The sequence below is a fragment of the Falco cherrug genome, chromosome 13 (genome assembly GCF_023634085.1).
Source record: "Falco cherrug isolate bFalChe1 chromosome 13, bFalChe1.pri, whole genome shotgun sequence".
NCBI lineage: Eukaryota > Metazoa > Chordata > Aves > Falconiformes > Falconidae > Falco > Falco cherrug.
In genome coordinates this window covers 30,257,797-30,282,662 of record NC_073709.1, presented here as the reverse complement: position 1 = coordinate 30,282,662, position 24,866 = coordinate 30,257,797, and the positions used below count along the sequence as shown (strand labels likewise).

The following is a 24,866-nucleotide window of genomic DNA, read 5'->3' as shown; positions in this document are numbered from 1 at the left end:
GAAGGTGTTTCCTCCTTCCATCAGCTACTGGCTGTGGAAGGGTAGTAAGAGGGCTCTGGGCTGGGGTGGGCTCGAGGTGGGCAAGGACTGGCGCCTGGGAAACAGCGGCTCGTGATGCTGCAGCAAAAATGGCTGCACAGGCTAAAGTCTGCACTGAAGCAGCCTGCTCTGAACACAGCATGTACACACGACTTGGCAAATACACTTCAAATTAATGCACAAAGCAAATCACTGAAGAGAGACTTGATACACCTAATTTAAAAATTTTCACCTGACCAGGCAGTCACTGTGGCAATGTGAGATGCCACAAACCCATTGTGCAATTATGAAAAAGGTGCCCCCAGAACTTGGGGGGGATCAAGAGTCCTTACTCACCCTGCTAGTGACACCCTGTCACGTCCCAGGACCCTCACAGGGAGGGGGCCTCTGGTGAATGCTGGCAGCTTTCCCCAGAAATGACGCTGGAAGCTCCTCAGTATCACGCGCTCTGCCTGTAGCTCCCGCGTTCTGCATTAACACACATTACGTTCCCTCTGTATTTCTTCTTGGCCTGGTCTGAATTCGCATGTACAGCGATCCCGTGAGGCAGATGCCACAGAAACAGCGTTGGCACCACTCTGCCTCACAGGCTGTGTATTTTGCATCCCTCCCTGGACATCCAAGAACATGAATATGCTGGCTCCGATTGCTGTTCTTGCACACAAATGATGACATTTTCTTCTCTAAGAGGTTTTTTTTACATATTGCCAACTTTCAGAACAAAAATGTGTTCTTACCCAGTACCTCAGAGCTTACGAAACACCATTATCATATTTCAATTAACAAAATAATTACATAGCAAGCCCAACAGACACAAAATACATTCTGCAACTCACAACTTCTAGATGGTAGAACCATAGTATTTTAGGCTGAGAAATAAATCTACACATTTCCAAGCTATATACCCCGGAGTGCTTGAAAAAAATATTTCAAACTGTGCACGCATTGTTAAGTCCTACAATGGAGGCCAATTTTAAGCAGTTTGTTTGTGAGCAAAATTTCATATAAGGTAATGGAGTTACATCCTCATGCACCATATTTTTTTGATGGCCCTGGGAGTGCAAAAATAGAAAATAGGACATTTTCATAAAGCTGTGGGCCAGAGAAACAGATAAAAGTTTGCACATGATGAGCAGGTACAGTACGTGGCTGACATCATCTAGAGATAACACGATGCTACAGTGTTAAACCTGACAGTGACAAAACCTGTGAAGAGGGATGCCCAACATTAAATCCAACATGAAAAATGCATTCAACCCAGAAGACATGAGGTCATCATGTAGTCAGCACATTTTTCAGACCAGCAGTCCCTGCAGCAAAATGTATCCATTCTCTTACATTCAGCAAAACTACGAGTTGTCTTGAAAAGAAAGCAAGGCCATAGCATGACAGCAAGGGATTGACCTTAAAGGGCACCCAGAGCCAGCTAGGCCACAGCTGTGTCCATCCTCTGTTCCTCGCCTGGGCCGGTATAAATTGCCTTGGGAACAACAATGAGTAACTTTCTCTGTCGCTCCGCGGTCTGTGATGCACTTTGCTATTTAAAAGATGGGGAAAGACGCGGAGGTGTGGGGCAGGAAAAGGCTGTGTCAAACGAAGCAGCATCTTGCTGGAAGTCCTCTTGGTATCTCTAGTTTTTATCCTTAATCGAGAAGGCAAGGTAGCATGTGAACTAAGAATTCATTAAAGCCCTGATGCAGGCAAAGCAATCATCATTTAACTTAGGATAAATCAGCTATTGGTCACGTTGTAGGGTTTTCCTCTAAACCACTTTGTTACATAGGTAAGACCATCTTCATTAGTTCAAAACTCCTCCTCTTCTTCCTCCTATCTGGCTTGTGTGCAGAGGGGACACAGGAGGGTCCAGCCCTCAGTGCCTCTCATGCCTTCCCCCATCTCAGCTAAAGAACTGTCTGTCTGGGTTCAATGCATGTAAGTCCTTCTTGCCATAGCATCACAAGGTGATCCATCTTTTCCCCATAATAGAAAAAAAGAGAAACAACCATCCTGCCATTTCACACTGGCAATAAGTGTGTCTCCTGTCCTTGCAGCAATTTTAAATGAAACCTGTAAGATTATTCAATTACACCTGGATAATATCATCTTCCACTTACTCTTCATTTGAATTTACATCACAGCTATAATCTTGCAGCAATTCCCTCTCCTAGAGAAAACAAAGATTGGACATTTAAATGTGAAAGCTCCGTTAATCAGTGGATGAGCTGCATGAACACAGATTACTTTTTTTTCTTTTTTCTTCCCCACCCCACCCCCCACCCCCAGTCGTACTGTATTGTGGTCCCTCTGGTGTAAGCTCATTTTCACGAGGAAGAGTTTACTCCGCAGACTTCCCATTTACACACGCACAGACCATGGTTTAAAGGTCCCTGGCTCAGCAGAAGGGCACTGTAAAGAGAAAAAACAAAAGTTAGCAACAAATGAGGGTCCTGGCCTGGGTTCAGCATGCCCCACCACGCTCCCTTTGAGATGGGTGACTGTGTCCCATTGAAGATCTGAGCTGATATCCCAGCCTTTCAAAGCACAGAGGTGTCTGTCTCCTGGCACTCCTGTCAGCAGCTGTGTCTGGCTCTAGCTGGAGGCCTGACAACCAGCAGTTTGTACAAATTCTCAAAACCGTTTCTGAGTCCTTCTCCCCAGACAGTGATGCAGGTGTTAGGCGAGGAGGACTAAGACATACAGGTTTTGCAATTAACCACAGTGGGGCTCAAGCTTACGAAAGCCTGAAGGATGCCCGCATGGACAAGACAGCTATGTTATCAGCCACACAGGAATCAGCAGGACTCTGTGGGGCCTCACGCCTATGATGTGCTGTCACGACACTGTAACAGAGGAGGAGCCCATGAAAAGACAGTGACAGGGTTAACTCCTGCACTCTGTCAGATGTCGTCTAAGGAGGCTCCTCTGCGGTTACAATACTCCAGAGAAGGAAGCATTTTCAGTAACACCTTCCCCTCCCTTCCTCCCTGAGGGATACCACTAAATCACAGAGTGGACCTGCAAGGTATGTTAGTGGTGGTGATCCCCCAAGAGATGATAATCAGGAGCATCAGGATAACAAGTTAGTGCCTTTGTTCTACAGACAGCACTTGGAGGATGGAAGGATGAACTGCAATTCCATTGATAATGTACGGCAGCCCTTCTAGCAATGGGACCCATACTCTGTGGATTTCTCTTATTTGGTGGCATCTTAACGAAGGGTAACATCCCTGAAATAAAAATGATCTGCTACGCAGGGCCACAGCCTCCCCATCCTGTTCTAATCCCAGACCTGGGCCACTGTGACCAGTACACACATTCCACGTGGGGTAGGCTGGCTAGGGAGCAGGCTGTGAAACCAGAAGCTGTTACCATTTTGGTGAAGATATCCACGCAAGCATTGCGGATCCTCTCTGGGGTGGCAGGGCTGTCCAGCCTGAACAGTTCAGTCAGGCCAGACTCCTTCCTCGCTGAGTAGATGGCATCTTTAATGGCATAAAACACTGAGGCAGACAGGAACAGAGGTGGCTCTCCCACAGCCTAGACAGAGCACAAGCAAGAGTGAGGCTGCAGCCCAAAACAGTCTTGGCCCTGGAAAGACTAATGAGCTAACAGAAAGATGAGCAAGCCCCACTGACAATCAGGAATTGTTCCCACTCCTCATTCCTTTTTTGTAACTTCTCAGTCTCCCAGATGTGATCAGGAAGGAAAGGCCAAGCCAAAACAGCTCCTTGCCTTCCAGAAGTGAACTTCAGTCTACCTGATATTACCTGTGAGGAAACACAAAGCTGAAACAGCCTCCAGTCTGCCAGGTGTGATTAGTGAGGAAAGACTGAGCTAAAACAACACCCAGTCCATTTAAAGAAGAGACAGGAGGAGAATGTAAGCTTTCTGACACAGCAAGGCTGTTGTGAAGGTAAGAGGGATTAACACATTTTCACAGGTTTTTGGATGGTGCCAAAACTGCAGGAAAGGGAATCAGATAAGGAGACAGCGGTGAGTTGACTGGCCAGAAAGTGTGTTGTTCCATCACTGAAGGTCCCTGCAAACTAGCAGGAATGCTTCCCTTGGGGTTTATACAAGTATTATCTAGTACTGAGGTCCCTGCCAGCCCCATTTTTCTTAATTCTGTCATCAGCACTATCACCCAAAGTGTTCAGCACCAATCACCCAAAAAGTTCTCCTCATTGATGAAGATGTTCCTGTGGATGGAAGGGAAATGGGAAACTGTAAGGAGGCAGGCTGGGCATATACAGATAGGGGTGGCCTCTCCAAATGCGCTGTTAAACCGTTAAACCATAAGTAAAGCAAATTCATTGACACTCTACACTCAGCCCTGCTCTGTGCAGCCCTCGCTAACTGCAGAGAACAGCACTGACTGCAGTGGAAACAGCAGAAGGACACGTGGATTAATAATGAAGCTTTAAGGGTGATATAAGCACTGTGAAACAGTAAAGAAAGCAAAACGTGAGAACTCAGACACAGGATCTTGGTATATCAGATCTGGGGGACGACAGTGCTGGAAATGTTATCCCGTAGCAGTGGCTGCGGTGCCAGGGAAGGGCAACCAGGGAGCTGACATGCAGGGGAAGGCTGGCAGCCTCTGTGACAGCACAACTGGCACAGCTAAGCCACTTCAGTTCTCTCTGGTGGACAATCAGGGTGGCATTGTGCTGGTTATTTCAGTTCTTCCTACCTATAAGGGACAGTGTAAATATTTCTGGTAAGGAATGGGAAAACTTCCTGACACCAGAATAAAGCCAGCATAACAAGATTAACTATTTACACACATGCATCATTATCACTCAGCTTCACATAATTCTAGAGCAGTGGGAGGCCTGCAGCTCTTGCAGGTATACCTTGGATGAATAAACCGCTTTGCTGTTTGGACAGTCACGGAGAAGAGACACATAGAATTCTGTTGGGATGTCTCCGAATGCTGGGATTTTGTACATCCCAGGTCCTCGAGTGTACAAGTTCCCTTCAGGGGAATAGCGCAGCTCCTCCATGGTGAAGAGCCCAAGGCCTTGGACAAATGCTCCTTCTATCTACAAATGCATCCAAACAAAGTTACATTCTTTTTTTTGTTGTCGTTCTTCCCTGCACAAGAGCAGCAACAATTTCCACCAGAGTTTTCAGCCCTCCCCTCCTAATTCCCCAGTTTTTGTCTCATGTCCCTTCTGCTGAGTACAGCTCAGCACTTTGCACAATTCCTGTGTTCCCATATGGATGTGACTGTATTTCACTGTCGGGTGAAGCAGTTTACAAATACAAGCAAACAGATATACTGTAAATGCAGGACAAGAATTTTCTGATGAAACAAGGAAAAAACCCAATGCCAAAATATTGATTCCTTCACAGGCAGATTAACACTGAGTTGTACTTGCTGGTAATTCAAAGGACAAGAAGACTAAAAGGACTGAAGATGACATATCTGAAGACAAACTATTTTACACTTTCTATTTCAGTATAAATGCTTTTCTAAGTGCCTGCACATTCTCAGGTCATCAGCACAGACACCTGCAAAAACACCTCCAGATCCATTCAAGTACTAAAGATTTCTTTGCATAATTTTTCTACTGTCAACTTTAGGAGAATAAAGTAAATAATTAAAAAAAAAAAAGAGAAAAGGGAACAGCTATGAGAGGAGGATGTGCCTGAACAACCTTATGTGAAGAAGCTTTGCACCCACAGAGATCTGACAGGCAGATCAGTCCAAAGATTTGGCACAGACATTCATTAACCCAGCTCTGTGTACTTGTGCTCCTCCAGTCACAGCAGATCCTCTCTCTCCCGTGCCCCCAGACCCTCTGCAGCGTTTCATGTAAGGACACAGGAAATGGAGACGACTCCTTTGACAGGCTCTGTATAGATCTCTCTACTCCCAGACCCAACTGACAGGCTGTGAAGACAGGAAGGCTCCTTGTCTCCTTGGCCACTTCCAAAAAAAGTCTCTTTCAGAAAAAAAAAAGTCACTTCAAAGAAGTTTCATTTTAACTATAGCAGAGCTCTGCAACTTGTGCTCTCCTGTAAACCCCACATCCTGCAGCAGTTTCACTGGAGTTACACCATATCAACATCTAAAGTTCGCAAGAGAGCCAAGATGGCTAGATGAGCACACGTGAGTGTCTAATGATTCATCTGTTGGTGTATCAAACAACCCTGTGTTTATTACCTTTATTTGCTGAGAGGTATCATTGTGATTATTACCGCACAAAATATGGAAGTAAACTTATCCCTGCCCAAGGAATTTGCAAGCTAAGTGACTGGTTCAATTTTCTACTGAGATTCCTACACAGCAGTAGCTGGAGGACAAAATCTACCACCCTAGTTCTTTATTCACAGAATTTTCACTGAGTTAAGTAGGACTTGATATTGACAGATAGGAGTATAAAAAAATCCAGGTGTGGGATTTAGTCTCACATGTCACACTGTAGAAATTAAGCCTGGGATGAGATCATTCCATCATATAAGTATTCTCTGGATTCATTTCTTAGGCAAGGCAGATGCTAAAAAGCATCAATGTGGTGGTAACTGGGGAATATCCTGTAGTCTTAAAATCCAAGGCAAAAAAGCCCCAACAGGATATTTTCCTACAGAATTCTGTGCCTATTGCAGAGTTAAGCATAGGTCAAACTGTTTTCATAGCTAGCCTAAAACACCTCATTGGATGCCCAAACTGAAAGTGCTCTGTTTGCAAAGGCACAACCTGGAGAGGGATAATGGCTTATCTAGAAAAGCCTGAGAGCAGTATGATCGCTTTAACATGGTGGAAATAGCAGCACTATTTTGCTTACCTGTCCTATGTCTATGGCTGGGTTCAGACTGGTACCAACATCCATAACAATGTCTGTGCGAATGTTCTAAAAGGCAGAAATAAAGAATAAATCAGCACAGAACACTGAAATCTGTACACCATGGTGTTGTATGAGTAAGGTATCCAACTACCACCCACACTTGGTCAGTGTTCAACAATCTATTTCAGCTCAACTCTTTGTATTGATTTTTAATCTGAGTTCATCCCTGAAGTAAATCAACGGGACTCACTGCAGTTTTCCCCAGAGATCCAGTGGACCCAATTTATATCAGTTCCAAGCTTCTAGCACCAGTGCTCTGTACTTGAGCATAAGCAACTAGGTCAGATTCTGATTATTTTTTTTTTCCTTTCTAAAAGTCTTCAGTGCTATTTTTAATCATTAACTCAATTCCAGTATGTTTCTGTTCTTTTGTGCTAACACAGTGCTGCTATCTCTTACTTAAGCAAATCCAATAACTTTTGCAATCATTCATTAAGCCTCCTAATATCCCTGCCACTGGGTAGATAATTATCATTTTATTATATTTTACGGATTGTTGCACTGTGGAACAGAGGAGTTAAGAAATTTACTGAAGGTCACACCAGACCAATGGCAGAGCTAGGAACAGGCTGACACCCAGTGTTTGTTCTAGCTCCCTGTGAATGTTTCCTTCACCTAAACACAGAGGGTTATTTCATTGCTGACCCCCTCACCTTGTGGTCACCTGTCAGGCAATCTATCTCAACCTCGGAGCAAGCAACACCATAACTGAAGTAGCAGAATGGTCTCCCTTCATTCTTTTCAAAGTTGTAGCCAAGGTCAGGAATTCTTGATGCAAAGAAAAACAAAGCCACATGAACACAAGCCTTCCATGAACAGTCAAACTGAATACAAATACATTGCAACGTTGAAATCCTTATTCACTTTTGTTTCATCCCTTCCATCAAGCCCATGCAGAAATGAAAAGTGTAAACTGTAAATAGTAATCTGCTAAACCTGTTCTGTATTCCAAACCCTGACTGAAACTATCAAACTATTTCAGCCATCTTTATTTTCCCATGAATCTTAGTGCTTGCGATGACCATTATGACCTCATTCCCACCAATCCAGTAAGAAATCTTTCGCATTTAGAGTGTAGTTGAATGTTTGTTGGAGGTCATGAAATTTCAGAGCGTAATCAAGTTGAACCAAAAACTGGATTAAGCCAAGAACGGATTTTAAGCACAGTTCAAGACAAACTTTGTATCTGGTATTAATACCTTATCTGAGCACTCGTTTATTAAAATACTGACAGTCACTTAGTTAAGAGAAAAAAACACATTTCAGAGATGCAACAGAAATGAGCTCACAGTGTATTTTAGTCCTAAATAGGCTTATCTGAAAACTGTGTTTAGTTTTTTATGTCAATCCCTCTGCCTCAAAGATGATGGATCTCTCTTCCTCCAGCAACAAAGCTGACTAAGAAAAGTGCCTCATTTCAGAACAGCACAGGAACCAGTAAGAGCTTAAATGGGAGAATGAAATTGAAAACACTCACTCCAGCCAATTGCCGTAAGCAGCTTTGCTCTCAAGGACAACTCCTGCCCCCTTTTTCCCTGCACCGTTCTAGTGCAGCTCTAATCTAATCACGAGGCTGATGCAGAGCAGAGCCCCAGGCAAAGCTCTGTTTTCATTTATGCCTTCTCAGACCTAGGTCAGCTAGAGTGAAGTTAGATCTACTTCAGGTTTACATGAGATCTCAACTTGGCCCCCAGGGCTGTGCTCCATCAGGAACCGATTCTCCTCAGCTTAACATTTCTAGGTAGGAAAGGGAACACAGCCCTAAATCAGAGCACTGACGGGGGGGATAGGGGCTGTAAATCCTCCCAGAATTTCCCTGGCTGCAACCCATGCAATCGAGTAAAAGCTGTGCCTCTGCAGTGTGAATATTCACTCACCTATAAAACCCCGTGGCCGACAGGCTAACGCAGTTCTCATAGGCGGCTTTAATCTGGGAAAGTGAACAAGAGTTTGAAAACAGTAGTTGCCCAGCCAGTCCCTGCAAAATAGCTGCCTCAAACACATTTCCAGGAGAGCATGAATAGAAGGTGTCTAGTGACAGACAGCTGTCATGCTACCCAGCACCAGCAGTGCCAAGGGAAACGTCATGATGCAGTTGCTTCCCCAAATAGCCCCGTCAGCAGCTACCAAGGCCAGAACTTGCCTGTTGGCAGAGGGATAAGACTTGCTCTTGTTTATTCAGCTCTCAGCTACAGGTTAGACTTTCAACCTCAGAGACAAAGGTTAAACTGACAGTCATCTTGACTTCAGTGAGGCCACAGGGAATCTTTTCCTGACTTTCAAATCATAAAGTCAAAGCTTCTCCCATGAAAAGACCACCTTGGATCTGAAAATGGCCCGAGAGGCTTACAGCACCCCGATCTCTTACTGTTGAGGGTACAGAAAAATTGCAGCCAAGGAGCACTACAGGAGGCGGACAGCAGCTCAACAAAAAGTCATCTTTATTACAGAATCCCTTCACTACAAATCAGATTTTTTCCTGCCCAAGACTATAGCCTAAATAGAAAGATATATATAAACACTCAAGACTTATTTGGTCAAGTTTGTCACAGGCAGGCCCCAGGATTGGGAGAAATCTCAGTATTAAAGTCATAACTGATGTTTTAGTTTCTGTTTCACTGTCTTTGCTAGCAAGATGCAGAAGGCCTGGCGAATACACCTGCATACAGGGTTTGGTAATTAGAATGATCATTGACAATGCCCCCTTGTCTTGTGACAGACACAAACAGCTTACCCAGTCTTCCCAGGATCCTTTGGGATTAGACTGTTTGATCGGCTCAAGTCTTTTTAAGATAGTCTGACACGCGTTCTAGAAACAAAGAGAGAGAAGCAGTATTTTAAGATTTGAAAAGTCAGCTTATAGTATTAAGAGCCCTGTAAGAGTTTCAAAGAACCTTCTGTTTAAATCAATATTGCCTTCAGTGTATCACAACAGGGAATAAAGTTCACTAACAGATGTCATGCTATATAGGAAGAAATGTTGACTGAAAAAGATTTTAAAGCAGATTGGCTGTGCCGATAGCAGAAGGAAATCCCAAATACAGCACAGAACTTCCCATAGCATGACACAAAATATCAGAAGTCCACCTATTTATACAGTAACTTTTTCCGTGCCAAGTCATAGCAGGACATCTTAACATATCTAGCAAGATTATCTGTAACACACAAAAAAAATACCTTGCAAAATTCAACCTACTCAGACAATCTGTGCAGAGAATAAAAACAGCCTGATTATTTTACTTTGTGGATTACTCTTCCCCTTTTCTTTAAAGCTGAGAATGAGCAGTCCTAAATTCCTTTTTTTCAGTGGAAAAGTCACATACCCTGCAAATATTTGTATCCGTAACCACTACATCAGAGCTGAGTGTGGCAACACTTAGAGGTTCTGGAGCACAGCCCACAAACCATCTACTATTAATATTTGTAACACAATATATTTGTTATAGATAAGGCTGCATTAATTATGAAGCTAGCTAGCTATTTAAATGGATGTTTTGTTCTGTTCATTTTGAACAACCTGAAAAAAATATGGTCATTCATCACTTAACACCGCTGGTAGTTATAGTAGGTAAAGAACTTAAAGGTATCCTTAGCCTGGAATTGCCTTTTGATGGTTATGTTTTCCTTAAGCAGTAAATACATATCAGCTTCTCATGTTCTAGAGTCCTAGCTTATAACCCGCTAGTTTAAATAACTCCGTTTCCATACATGAACGGCCATTCCATTGATGTCCGCGCTGACAGATGCGGCTGTCGGGGAGGTGTTGGGGACAGTGTTTGTGCTGGTCTCACTGATATAAATTTTGGAGGTTGGGATGCCCAGTGTCCTACTAGCAACCTGCAGAGCAAAGGTAAACAATTGGTAAGCAGCTCTTCTGATACATGAGCATTATCATTCACTGCTTACACTGCTAGGATCCACACCGCAACCTCTACCCTCTCCCGTCCCAAATTTCGTTTTTGTTCAAGTCCCATTTAATTTGGTGACTGAAAGCTAATGAGAACATTGTTAGGTTTGCCCTTCACAGACTGAATGTGTGCAAGCACATACATGTACACTTTTGCCACACAGACATTCACTTCACTATTGTGAGACTAAATTCCTCTCTCAACAATTATAAGAATCAGAGGATAAAGAGGCCTATTAGATTCCCCTTTCATTTCCATGCCAAAGCAGTGTTGCTCCCTTAGGCCTTTTTAAGTACAAAGCTGTTAGCATACGCAGATAGATATATTTTTTTTAAAAAGTCATATTGCAAGCATATGTAAACTGTATTTTTATGGGATGAAATGAAATTGCCACAGAAGTTTGTAAGCATAAGAAGATTGTGAGCATAAACTGTATTATCTAGATAATAAGAGTTAAGATGATGAAGAATCTAATTCTCATACTTAAATGTGAGAATACTCTGGAAATCTAGCACTGCTGCTGAAACAATTAAGAGAAATTAGTCATGATTTTTTACCCTATGCATGCACATAGAGGAAGTGCCAAACTGTCTGAGGCAGTACTATACAGTGAGTGTAATTTTTCTGAAAAGATGTCTCATGTGGTTAACTCCAAACTCATGATTACCTGAATCATTTTGGTGTGAAGTCCTTGGCCCATCTCAGTCCCTCCATGTGTAAGTAACACAGAGCCATCTGTATACACATGAATCAGAGCTCCAGCCTATAAAAGGAAACATTAATTCAAGAGTCATCATAAATGATCTAGGGAAATCCTTAGCAGATTTCAGTTACAAATTATAGAGAGAATTAATGCAGAACTAGACCAAAATCATTATTCAGTGTAATTCAAGCCACTAATTTACACTTGAGGTGAGTTTGGTTTAATCTCACCAACTCACTAGAAGTTCCAACGACCCAACAAACCTCAGTCAGTATTTTCAGCTCAGAAAGCCAGTGAAGTAACCTAAATCTGCCCCTTCACCTAAACTTGCAAATACCACTGACAGTCCATCAAGTCAGGTCAAATACAGGAACAGTGTTTAGTCTATTGAGGAAGAAGGAATAGGCAGGGAAATTAACACAACACAATACCATGGAAACATAGCTGCACTGTGGTGTCTTTTGACAATATAAACTGGTAACTGTTGCATTGCTCATTTTGGTTTGAAAAATACGTGCTCTTCACTAATTTACTACTTCTGTGAAAGGCTCCCGTTTGGTACAAACAGAGGAGGGCCTGGAGGAGGCAGCATAAATCTAGCTTCTCTACTGGAAAGATGAATGACACTTACAGACCTGGTTCAGAAATGGGATAGTGAAACTGATGCCAAATTTGGTAGGAATGATACACATCCCCCTCTTCTTCCAGCGATTCTGCCTGCAAGGAAAGAACATTACTCATACTCATGAGGCTTTCATCGCAGTTCAATACTACGCTTCCCTCCAACAGCTTGGGTTTCAAAGCAGAAATCAAATACCTGAATGCAATATAGACTGAGTTAATCAGTAATTTTTATGAAAAATTGGCTTGTTCATGGGTTCTAACAGGAAGAAATCCAAACTGAAGGTGCTCCCGAGGCATTATAGAAGCAATTGTCTGGATTATTAACTATTCAGTTGTGCATACAAGCCAACTAGGAAAAAAAAAAAAAAGACTATAAGGCAGGGGAAAGCCTAAGCAAATTACCTTGATAGCCATTTGAAAAGCCTACTTGGACTTAGCAAACACCCTCTCCCTTTTCTACATTTCCCTTACAAATTTGTGTCATGCTAGATCTGAATTCTGCCTTATTTAAGCTACCAGCTCACTGATAGAAGTTTCTTCCCACAGTGAACATGCATATATTTCAAACAGAGAAATTTTTAGAAGTCAATGCAAATATAAGGTCTGACTTCATATCACTCAAGCTGCTAAGAAAACTTCAGAGGTTAGTAGGCAACAGGCGCACTCAGTAACAGGACAGCTCCAGAACACCTACTTGTTGAATTCTTCAATTAATTTCTTCCTGGCATGATAGCTAGAGCTTGACAAACATTCATCCCAGCATCTTCGTAGAGTAAATCCCTCCAGCTTTTGGTTAAAATGAGTCAGGTCTCCTTCGTTATAAAGATTGAGCTTTCGCACCTTCCCAAAGAGACATATGAAGGACATGCCAAGTTTAATGTTTCAGACTAGGTCTTTTTAATAGATGACATCAAAAACATGTTGGTTCCTAGTGTTATTCCTCCCCTCACTCTACAGGACAATAGAATTAACAGACATGTATCTGTTTATGGGAAAGGGGGACTAAAACATTAAGGCTGGGAATTTTCAGTAGAGGTTCGGACTTAAGCACATTGTAAATAAGATTAAGGTACTTAGTGCCTTTGGACTTTTTATTTTTTAATATCTATCCTTAAAGCAGGTGTTTCACAACTGAAGCTATTCAGGGAATATAATGAAGCAGAAGATAATCCATGCTATAATGTGGCAGATTTACAGAAAGTTTGAGATTCTGCTAAGGGCTTAGCAAAAATGAAGCAAAAGTTCTTCTGCTTAGTGATTTTCTGTAGTTCAGTTCCCTGAGCTTACTCAAAGGCAGCACCACCCTGAAATGTGTCAGTGGATCTGTACCTCCTCAGGTGGCAGGCCACACTTCTGAGCAATGTCGCTCATCCAGCACTCAGCGATCATCATTCCTTGGGGCCCTCCAAAGCCACGGAAGGCTGTGTTGGAAGGCAAGTTGGTCTTGCAAACAATGCCCACACTGTTGACATTAGGAATGTTGTAGGAGTTATCCAAATGAAACAGGGCTCTCTCTATAACCTGGTGAAGAGAAGGAAAATGGGGGTGAATACATTTTCCATGAATCATGTCAGACTTCCTACTAGCTATCAAAACCAGACAGAAAGCTCTGAAGCTAATTTACAACCAGCACTTTCTCTTGTATCCTGCAATTCTGTAGTCACCACAGCTGGATGAGCACTGCGGTGCAGTCAGTACTCCGTCCATTTGCAATGGTGTGTCAAGTGGTACCCTCCTGAAGGCCAGGACAGTAAGCATACTTCTCTGTTGAGACTTGAGACCCTGGGACAGATTGAGCTTCAAAGTCCTTTGTTGGCCACGGGCTCATGCTGAGCCAAACTGCTACTAAATACCATTATCCACCTGGAAGAACCAGAATATTCTTTTAATTACACTGAGTAATCTGTTACTGGAAAAGAAAGCTTGCTGATATTAAGTGACTCAGCAACTGGGCTATGGCAGTAAGGGCAGCTATATGAAATAAAGATTTTCAGTAGCTACATCTAAACTGCAAGGTTTGAGATCTTTGTCCTCTAATGGTCCAAACTGGGAAAGGACGAGAGCTTCTTTCTGGTTTGTGTTCCCAGATCTCCCTTCCAGCAGCAGCACAGAGAGGAGATTATGCACACCCCAACCTTATTTCAACATGGAGCACTTGCTAGTTCCCCGATTCAGACACGGTCAAAAAGACAGTTCCCATAGATGTACTCTCAGACAGGCCCTTGGTTTACACAAAGACAGTTCTCTGCAATTCTGCTTTGCCCAGCACCAACCACATTGCTAGCGTCAAATTGGCTATGGTCAAGAGATTTTGCAGTTCTCTCCTACTAAAATTGATTCATTTTTGCAGAAAATGATCAAAGACTCAGTGGACTAGGAAAGGGAGCTAGAATAAACTTGACTGACGCTAGGCTATTGGGTTGGTCACTCGGACAACAGAAAAGGAAAGTTTTTTACTCATGAGCACAAAAATTCTTGGAGACAAATGTGTAAGTCAGGCCTATTCTTAGTGCCTGTGAATGCAATGGTAACTTTAGCCAGTCCTTAAGCAGCTTGCTGATTTAGGCACTCTGCCCTGATCAGCCTACTAACTTGGATGTTTCTAATACCAAGGAACTAGCTTTTCCCAAAGCTGGGGAACTGTCAGTCATCTTGCATTGTGCAACAAGTTTCCCATCACAGCTCCCTGTAATGCAAAGCAAACTTTCTTGACCCTTTTGCCTAATCCAAGCTATTACAGCATCCATAAGAATTACGTGGCACATGCCAAGGCAGGTCAGTTGGCACAGAGAGCAGCTGTAGAAGCTTCAGAAACCTAGCAAGGTCTGGTTTCAGTCATGTCAGAGAGCAAGATGTGCAAGCAATGCTGTAGCCAACAACTCTCTGAAGTCAGAGTAAAAGGTTGCACAGGGAAATATCTTCTGTCTAGTTAGCCATCAAAGTTTTACTTACACCATAAGAGAGGTCTACAGAGTTGCCCCCATTGCTGTAGTATGACACCTCCAGACTCTTGACTTTCCCATTCTTCATGAAACCAACCTGTCAAGAGAGTGTCCTCAGTGATCTGTTTCCTATAGAATGCTCCGTTTCATGCTTCCCTCCAAAAACTGAATGGACCTTACGCAGGCAAAAGGCTGGCTTGTCCTCTGCTGCAGTACAGGACAAGCACAGGCAGCAGCTGAGGAAGCTTCCCAGTAAAGGGTCTGCGTATGCATCTTAATCTTGCTTCAGAGACCTCTTCTAAAATAAGTGCTGGCCAGTTGTCACAGCCACACTTTCCTTAACAGGTTTTTGTTTTGAAGAGCAGAAGCAGTTGCATAGGGATTGAAGAGGAAAGGAAATTTGTCAAAACAAACAGTAGAATTATACCATAAACAATGGGGGAGCATCTAAAAGAGATGGGATTATGAAAGGGGCAAAACCTCAGTCACAAGGAAGAGGGAAGTATTTGTGCTGAGGTCACAAGAAGGGAACCATCTAAGCCAAAAGAACCTCTGCAGTACTTTAACAGAAAAAATGCTATAATCCAGCTGACCTGATCTGTTTGCAGCAGGGGAGAGCAGCAGTGAAACAACCGGAGCAGCAATTTTTTCACAGCCTTTTACTACTCTGACATTTCAGGTGACGACACCGAGTCAACATGCATTCATTTCATATGTATGCATACCTTGTACCTCCCCAGGAAGGGATGTCTGCCACCACTTATCAGCATGTCCTCATCTCGATCCAGCATGCACCTTACTGGGCGGCCAGTTCTGTTAAAGGATATATTTATCAGGCAAAGCCTGAAACACACCACAATACAGGCCCTACAGAGCAAGACTCTCCTCTTTTTGGTGAGCATTGTCTTTCCAGAGTGGCAATGGGGAGTTAGGGGTAAACTGCTTGGTTTACATATCTTCCTCTTAAGAAGATGGCAAGACTGAGAAAAAAGGGAAAAAAAAAATTAAGAACTTCAGGTTGGGACCTGGTTCATTGAAACTCTTGTGGAGACTCTTGTATTAAAAAGAATCTCTTACAGAGACAGATGCTAATAACTGAGCAATCACCATTTTCCAGATTATTTCTCAAGGCACTCTCTCAGCTTTGCAAAAGAGAAGGCCATACGGAGTTATATAATAATGCTAAGTATGAACTAGCCTTCAATTTGACCTTGTTTATCTGCTTATTTATTATCCAAGGAGGAAAACAAGGAGCAGAGGAGTTGCTCTTCATTTTCTAACAATTCTGCCTTCCCAGTGACTCTCTTCAGGTTGTACAAATATCTAGGGAATGCCACAGATTTTATTTCATAACCTTTGGGATATAAAACAGCAGTTTGGCTGGCGGAGATAAAGGAAAGAAAAATGCAGATGTATTACTGATTAATGAGAGAAAGCAGGTGGTTTGCTCAAAGCAGGAAAAACAAAGCTGATTTAAGTACAGGAGCTTCATTTTGGCTCTCCTTTTCCAAAGGTACTTTACTAAATTGCTACTGCGTTGCAAGACCCACCTAGCATTGCCAGTGGGATGCATCCTGAACTACAAGGGCCGTATTGGGGAGGGTGGTGTTATGCACGCTACACAAATGTCATCTCAGAGGTTGTGTTCCCTCACAACCACAGAAACTTGCACAGTTAAAGACGAGCCTATATCAAAACTTCAGAAACCAGAAGAACATTTCAAATCTATGCTTCACAAATGGTTATAGCCTAGGTCCATTCCCTGAGTTTTTAGGGGTTTGAAAAGTGTGGATTTCTGTTCAGTGGCCTGCCACCCTTCCAAGGCAAAAAACCAAAGAGACAGTTTGTAGAAGAGCAGAGAAACAGTGGTCCAAGGTTGGTGTAGTGGAGTTTCAAAGCAAGGAAGAGACTCTCATACCCTATTACACAAAGCAAGCATGGCTAGTGCTGGATTTTTAAAAGGTTTGTGATGGAGAGGCAGATAATTTGTGATACAAGAGTTTTCAGAGCAGAGTAAGGAGTTTTCCCCCTTTGCTATTAAAAGCTGACATTCACGCATAAGATTAGCCCCTCCGAGCTGGTTCAATTCCTCCTACCAGCTAAAAGGCCATTAGGTACATCCTTTGGGAAATCCCAGGCTTGCTATAAGCTCTACAGTAACAAGGCATGAAGAGTCTTGAAAGTGCTCCAGTGCAAATAGTGTCCCAGAAAGATGCAGGCTGGACCAGTCTGAAAGGAAAAGCCCTGTTCCCCACACCCAAACTTACTTGAAGGCTGCAACAGCTACTGCAGTTGTCAAAATAGTGTTCCTAGTCTCTTTTCCTCCAAACCCTCCTCCCATTCTTTTCACTCGAACCACAATCCGATTTGATGGGACTCCCAATGCATTAGCAGCAAACTCCTAAAGGAAAATGGAACAGCAGAACACGTACAGAGCTGAGCTGTGTTGAGAACTAGATACGATACCAAGATATTGCCTTTCTGCAATCAAAGCAGCAGTGCAAATACTCCGTTATATTGCAAGTCCTATTGGTCCTGCAATTGGATTTGGTGCAATTGGAACCAGTAAGTTCAGTATTTCATCTCTGAGGTGGGAAGGCACGCAGTGCTTCAGCAGACAGCACCAGATTCAGGAAGAAACTGACATGAGGTGAGGTTACCAAGACACAGGTCTCATTTAGCACAGAGTCTGACATCCATACCACTCTGTCCATTCTCCTCACTCTATTATGAGACCTTTGGGCAGTCTTGGTGAGTCAGTAAACAGGCCAAAGACACCCCATAGTGCCAGCAGCCTCTCTCACAAGATGGCAGAGTTGGTATATGTAGTCAGTGCTTATACCACCTCTTTCTGACATGTCATTCAACAGCCATGCCTACTGACCAGCTGGCACCCTCTCTAGAAAGGGTTAAGCGTTCAATCCCTGGTGACAAAGATGTGCCGCCAACAGAAACATCTCTGTCACCTGGAAGCAGATTCAGGACACAAGTGGGATAGATACGGACTTTGGATCCAGTACCCAACTCTAAGTCTATGTGGTGTTGTTGGTTTGGTTGTTTGTTTTTTTTTAATTCAAGACAAGATAGGACCAACTGTAAAACAACCATTTATCTAGTCTGAAACTGAGAAACAAATGCCTTTTAGGTAGCAGGTCAACGAGGCAGTACCTGTGTCTTCATTAGGTTTTGTGTTGACACAAAGAGTTCCATCTCACCATCTTCCCCCTTTGGCACAGCCACAGTAGCATGAGTTTCCAGATAGAAATGCTCTTGCCCACCAAGGTACATCTCACCTAGAAAATGGAAAGAAATGCCTCAAAAATAAGGTGTCCCTGGTGTTTTAAGTTGTCTCTTGTCACATACTGCTCGTAAGCTATTGCCTTTTTGACAAGTGTAAAATGAAATCCCTTTGCATTGCCCAGCATTGGATATCCCTAGCTCTAAAATTGATACTTCTGGTTCAACATTACAAAAATAAACCCTAAAACCCAAAAGCACCCCAGATACTGCCCCCTACCTCCACTTTCCAGAAATCTTCAGTCCAAAACCACAAGTGGAAGTGGCTGGCATTTCAAAAATAATCCTGCACGCCATGCCATTAACCTAGCATCCCTTAAGATGCAGTATTTGGTGCCTTTCAGACTGCCCTCATAACACCACTGAGATGAAGGATAAAAATAAATCAAGCATAGTTTAGCTGAGCAGGTCAAGTACAAGGTTACACACTTTGAAACAGGGGAACAAAAATAGAAAGCCAAAATGCCTTAAGAAGATCTAACTTCGAATCATCTCTCTGTCACTGCCAGTGGCTCTTTCCCAGGACATCCTACCTGGCAGTGCTGAGGGTACAATTTCCAGTCATGCTACATGCTATTAAATGTCAGAATCAACCTCCTTTCTCAGTCATGGCCCTGGTCTATTCAGCTGCCAAAATTAATATTCAGAGCAGTTCGTGAAATCCTGTTCCTCTCTTCCTTTTATTCAATTCAGCAACAACAAAATAGTTGCCTTCATTAGGTACATCAGTGAGAAATGGGCACGTGTATGAGACAACGCCTACTCTGATATGTAGCAGGGGCCCTTCTCTTGTCTCCTCGACGGGGTTGGCCTGGCATTCACACAGTACTGCAGCCTTTCAAATAAGCTATTCTTCTAGCTGAGAACAATTTCTGCCTTGCCTGGCACAGTGGTTTCATTTTGTGCAATATGGTGCACTACAAGAAACAGTTAACAGCTTCTGACACCTTTGAAGTGCCAGCGCCAGTGGCTGACTGCAGAGCAAAGTCTCAGCAATGCCTATCAAAATACAGCAAACAACAGACCTGGAAATGGGTGTTTCTGTTAAATAACTTCCCTCTTCCTCCACAAGGAGGTAAGGGGTTTTTGCTTCCCTGTGATCTTTGAGATAATCCCTTCGTAGCAGGCTTTGTGTCTGTAACTGATTAAACTTCCCTCTCAGATCTATAAGAGGAATACAACACCCTTTTATTGATAAATACATAATCCTTCAAAAGGTCCGATGTTTGAGACTCCTCCTCTCGGGAGCTATTGATCGTGATACATACACCAAGCAATAACATTGGTCTGACAGAATATTCTAGTTCACGGCTCTGGCACTCTCCCCTTCTAACTCAACGATTTTAAACAACTGTTGATAATTGCTGTGTTAACCCATGTCTGTACAGCCTGCTCGGCAGACTCCAACTAAATGAAACCAAGCAGCCCACCAAAAAAAACCTGTCCTCAGAGACCGACCAACGGTCAATGTTGAGAAAGCGTTACAGGGCAGTGCCATGTTCTTCATGACACCTACAGCCACCAATGTTAGTGGATCAGATTTTCAGATGCATTTATGTCCCATTTTCATAAAATACAATCGTATACCAGGTTAAAGGAATCTGACTGTCTAGAAGATTCAGACCAGACTATGTATGGACAGCAAAAAAGCTCCTATATGGATAAGTTTCAAAAAAAAAAAAAATCACTTTGTAGAATATTTGCTTTAAAAAAAAAAAGTGTCCTTTCATTGGAAGAGAGTGTTTACAGGGGCACAGCTGGGAGCATCCAAGTCTGTTTGAAATTGAAATTAAATCATTCATGAGCTATTTGTATATAAACAGTTAGCTGAGACTTAATATTAAACTAATTTAGCCCCACAAGCCTCACTTCATGAATTCTGTCTCATATGCATAAAAAGGAGGCTGATAGCTCGACTTTTGTCACAAACTATCCTATTTTAAAAGAAGTATAAATGCTTATTCTCACCTTCCAAAATGTGATCAGATTCTTCAAATCCTTTCTTCACATCTCCCTTCTTAATCCTCTTTATAGTCTTAAGAAAGGATTGTTTCTCAATGGCTTCCTAGGAAACAATGACACAATGAAATTTTTGTGGAAGCAGGGTGAAAACAAAGCTTTCTCTGACTGAGGAAAAAATATCCAAGATAAAAAGCACAAGAACTTCTGAGCTAATATACAATAACTTTTCTTGGGGAAGCTCTACAAAGACATTTCACTTTTGCCAGAACTGAAGCTTTCCATAATAAAAAAACCCACAACACAACCCAGATCCACAGAACGATCAAACAACATCAGCAGCAGCACATTTTTGGCTCCACTCTCATCTTCTCTGGTTGAATAAACAACTAGAAGTCTCAGAAAAGGAAAAGTTCTCACACATTTGTGAACCCAGAAATCAAACAAACAACCCAAAACCTCTGTCCACAGATGACAGTACCAATGTCTGTACTAGACAATTCAGAGTCTTTGTATTTACATGAATACAATTCACATTACAAAATACATGGTATGAAATACTGACCGTTAAACAAATAATTAGAAACCCATGGTCCTAATTTCTACCCAATAACAGCTTCATACAGTGTTTCTCATTTCTAGATGTGAATGCTGTATTAGATATTATCATTTGCTTTTACTTTCACCTAAGGAAATCTTGTCAACAACTCTACTAGTTAAAAAAAAAAGCATGAAATGACACAAATTGTTGACATTACTTTCTTCATCTTTGAGAAAAGCCACTTAAGGGCTGTGTCCATACAGTCAGTGGAAATGTTCACAGTGGAGAGTGAAGTCTTGAAAATTAATTTCATGAGCTTAGAAACTAAAGAAGTGGTCTGCAGAAATCTGAGAAAAGCAGTGCAGTGAGAGCTAGAAGAGATGTTTTCACATCCTATTATTAAGTGTTATAAACCAGAGAATGAAGAATGAATGAATACCAATGAAGTCAGCAGGACCATACCAGAGACTATTGAAAGCAAGCACCTGCAGGTAAGAATGTAACTGATAGTAACCTTGTTAATTTAAACAAATTTTTGCTGAGCACAATTTATATACCAGAGTTTGGTTTATCTTGGCTTTAAATAACACAGAACAAGTTAGCGTACACCCAATCAGTACCACATAAAGGTGTGTCCTCTTTAAATATGCAGATTCCTTCTATCTAAATCCTGCTGCACCCACAAAGACTAGCAAAAGATGTGGCTAAATAACCATGTGTGAGAACAGAAGTTAACTAGACACCAGGGGGTCCCCAAGCTAAATGCAGAAGCAGATCTGAGCCATCTTACCTGAATTGTGACAATAGGTTTGAGTTCTTCATACTTAATCTTTACAGCTTTAGCTGCTCTTCTGGAATGTTCTTGTGTGTCTGCAAGAACTGCACCAATGATATGACCAACACAAGTGACCTACAGGCAAGATTAGGACCCACCGTTATTTGGAGTGTATATATGCAGTTACTGAGAGGCTCATGATAATTCTGTTCATCTGCTCCTTTTGGGCAGTTTTTCATTGGTTTGTTCAGACTGGTCTTTTTAAAACCAGTCAAGGGAAAACAATCACAAACAACTTTGGACAGTAACCAAGTGAGCGAGCCTGTCCCAGTAGCCTACAGCTTAGAGAAGAATAAAGCAGGTAACACAGAGGAGAGGGGTGTGGGGCAAAGGGACTCAGGCCTTATTGAATTAGGCAGTTAAGATTTCTTATTGTCTAGTGAACTCCTCTACCTTATACAGAAATAAATCCTGTCTCCTGAGCAGTGTGATTGGAAAAGGCTATTTTTAACCACATACCACGTCCTCAGCAAAGATGGTCTCATCATTACCGATGCCAGTGATGTTACTGCCAGGAACATCCTTGGCGGAGACAAAACACACAAACCCAGGAACACACTGGGCTTCAGATGCATCTACAGAACTAAAGAAAGGAGGAGAGGCAGTGTTATTATTTCTCATTTTTGTGTTTGACAGCGCTTATGAGATACCAATACATTTTCAGGCTTGATTCCCTGAAGTTTGGTTCTGCAGAAGAGAAGGAATTTGTCACCTGAATATCATGTGAGACCAAGGCAGAAAGGGCAACATTAGACTAAAATCATTTGGGATCTATATGGATAATCTGAATCCTGACTGAGTCCGATCACTAGTCTGCTTCTTTGGATTATACTGTATCATACATCTTTTCCCTAAGGCGTACCTGAACTTGATCCTATTACCACATGTACTATAGATCCCAGAATGGTCACGGTTGGGAGGTACCTCTGGAGATCATCTAGTCCAAGCCCTCACTAAAGCAGGTTCATCTAGAGCAGGTTGCACAGTCTCATCCAGGCAGGTTTTGAAAGTCTCTAGAGCAGGAGACCCCACAGCCTCTCTGGGCAGCCTGTCCCAGTGTTCTGTCATCCTCAAAGTTCTTCCTCATATTCAGAAGAACCTCCTTGTGTTGCAGTCTGTGCCCATTGCCCCTTGTCCTGTCGCTGGGCACCACTGAACAGAGCCTGGCCCCGTCCCCTTGACACTCGCCCTGAAGACATTTGTTTGCATCGATAAGATCCCACTCAGCCTTCTCCAGGCTGAACAGCCCCAGCGCTCTCAGCCTTTCCTCAGCAGGGAGATGCTCCAGCCCCCTCATCATCTTCACAGCCCCCGCTGGACCCTCTCCAGTAGCTCCCCGTCTCCCTTGACCTGGGCAGCCCAGCACTGGGCACAGCACTGCAGGTGTGGCCTCGCCAGGCAGAGTAGAGGGGGAGGGTCACCCCCCTCGCCCTGCTGGCCACGCTGCTCCCAATGCACCCCAGGATCCCACTGGCCGCCTTGGCCACCAGAGACACTGCTGGCTCATGGGCAACCTGCTGCCCGCCAGCACTCCCAGGTCCTTCTCTGCAGAGCTGCCTCCCAGCAGGTTAACCCCTAACCTGTATCCCTTGATACCCTTTAGCAAAGACAGATAGATGTTAGTGATGGCATGTCTCCACTGTGGTCTTAGCTGCCATGATTCTGTTAAGGCAAGATTCCTCTCTGTCTATTCATAAACACGAAATTTTACTGCAGAAATATATCATCTACTGTGGGCTCAACTCTAGAAAAAAATGTGGCTGTGAGTCAGGGAGAAGTTGAGTATCAATCACGAGGAAGTGGTAGGGTATTTAAAAGGATGCTCCAAGAGGATGAAATGATGCTCCAAGAGCCAATAAGCTTCACGAAAGGCTTTTCTTCGGTAGCAAAAGAGGTATCTAACAAAAAAATCGTTTGAATCATTTACAGACTTAAAACTAATTGACAAGCAGGAAAAAGTAATTAGAAAAGTGAAACAATTTAATTTATAAGCAGCACTTCATAAAAAATATATTACAAAATACTTTCAAGCTTCTTTTGCAATGTTTTGTACACTGGCTATATAATTGGCTTGCTTTACAAGGGAATTGTTGCAAATAGAAAAGCTGTGGCTTTGTCTCTGCTGAATGATTTATTGTTTTCTGTAAATTGTTGCAATTTTTTCAGCATGCTTGTTTAGATTCCTGAAACTCCAGTGCAAACTGTGCCTGAAAGTAGCTGTTTATGCATCCCAGTGAGCTACAGACTTTTTCAAAAAGACATTAAATGTCTGAATGAACTTTCCCACATGAACTCTTAGACACCAGGAACCGAAGACAATGCTATTTTTCTTTGGAAAGTTCACTTTCCCGTGGTTCTGCAGTGACGCCTGAGAAACAGCCCCCTGACAGTTTCCTTTAGTTAGAAATACAGAGGCTGATGACTTCTAATTTCCACTCAGTGGTCAAAATCTGATGCGGGTGAAGTAGAAGCTTTCAGAGCCAATATTTTGAGTGCCAAAATCATAGGCTGACATACTTCCGTCACCTGATGACATATTCTAGTACTTCCTTTACAGAACAATACAGGCTCACAGCCTGAAATACGAGCATGCAATGCAAATGCAAGAGAATGTGTACAGCAACTTCTAGAAAATACTGTGGTCAGAGGCACAGGTGCTTTCTCTATTGCCCCATCTGCACTGGAAGTAGTAATAATGCTTATGCATTTGCAGCCCTCATCAATGACCACACTGCAATACCTATGGTTCAAGTATGATGACAGAGCAATTTCTTTCATAACCTGGGAGTCAACTGCTACATCTGTGCATCCATGACCACCATGGTGCCCACCCCATGTTTGACCATTGTGGGAAACCTCTGGACACAAAGCTTAAATAGGCAGGAAGTATTGCCTGAGAAATGAACAGCACGTTGCAATGCTATTGAGGGTGACACCAGGCAATGTAATGCGATGTCCCACACCAAAGCAGCTGAGGGCAGATGAGAGCCCGCAGAGCCACCACAGCATAAGCACAATCAAGGATTGTGGGGGGCCATCAGTCCTGCGACATAACAGCATTAAAACTCATACGAGAGCATAGATGACATTACCTGCCAGGATAGGCATTTTAGAGTTGGTTAGTCACTACTGTTATAAATTATGCATCGGTCATACCCCGCACA

The 24,866-nt window shown here is 42.8% G+C and overlaps 1 protein-coding gene across 2 annotated transcripts in view; it reads right to left on the bottom strand.

The window, feature by feature from the left end:
• Positions 1-2,304: 2,304 nt before the first annotated feature.
• XDH (xanthine dehydrogenase) overlaps positions 2,305-24,866 on the bottom strand; it is a 60,064-nt gene continuing 37,502 nt past the window's right edge. For both annotated transcript variants that reach the window (XM_027797909.2, XM_005434001.3), the window contains 19 exons: positions 22,162-22,285; positions 21,658-21,777; positions 20,336-20,432; positions 18,239-18,363; positions 17,338-17,471; positions 15,796-15,883; positions 15,081-15,167; positions 13,458-13,649; positions 12,823-12,968; positions 12,140-12,221; positions 11,469-11,564; positions 10,602-10,730; positions 9,628-9,702; positions 8,771-8,823; positions 7,547-7,661; positions 6,834-6,899; positions 4,896-5,084; positions 3,409-3,576; positions 2,305-2,445 (listed from right to left, as the gene is read on the bottom strand). In XM_027797909.2, coding sequence (XP_027653710.1) covers positions 2,395-2,445; positions 3,409-3,576; positions 4,896-5,084; positions 6,834-6,899; positions 7,547-7,661; positions 8,771-8,823; positions 9,628-9,702; positions 10,602-10,730; positions 11,469-11,564; positions 12,140-12,221; positions 12,823-12,968; positions 13,458-13,649; positions 15,081-15,167; positions 15,796-15,883; positions 17,338-17,471; positions 18,239-18,363; positions 20,336-20,432; positions 21,658-21,777; positions 22,162-22,285 — 2,137 coding nt within the window. In that variant the 3' untranslated portion in view covers positions 2,305-2,394. The remainder of the gene's footprint in view (positions 2,446-3,408; positions 3,577-4,895; positions 5,085-6,833; positions 6,900-7,546; positions 7,662-8,770; positions 8,824-9,627; positions 9,703-10,601; positions 10,731-11,468; positions 11,565-12,139; positions 12,222-12,822; positions 12,969-13,457; positions 13,650-15,080; positions 15,168-15,795; positions 15,884-17,337; positions 17,472-18,238; positions 18,364-20,335; positions 20,433-21,657; positions 21,778-22,161; positions 22,286-24,866) is intronic.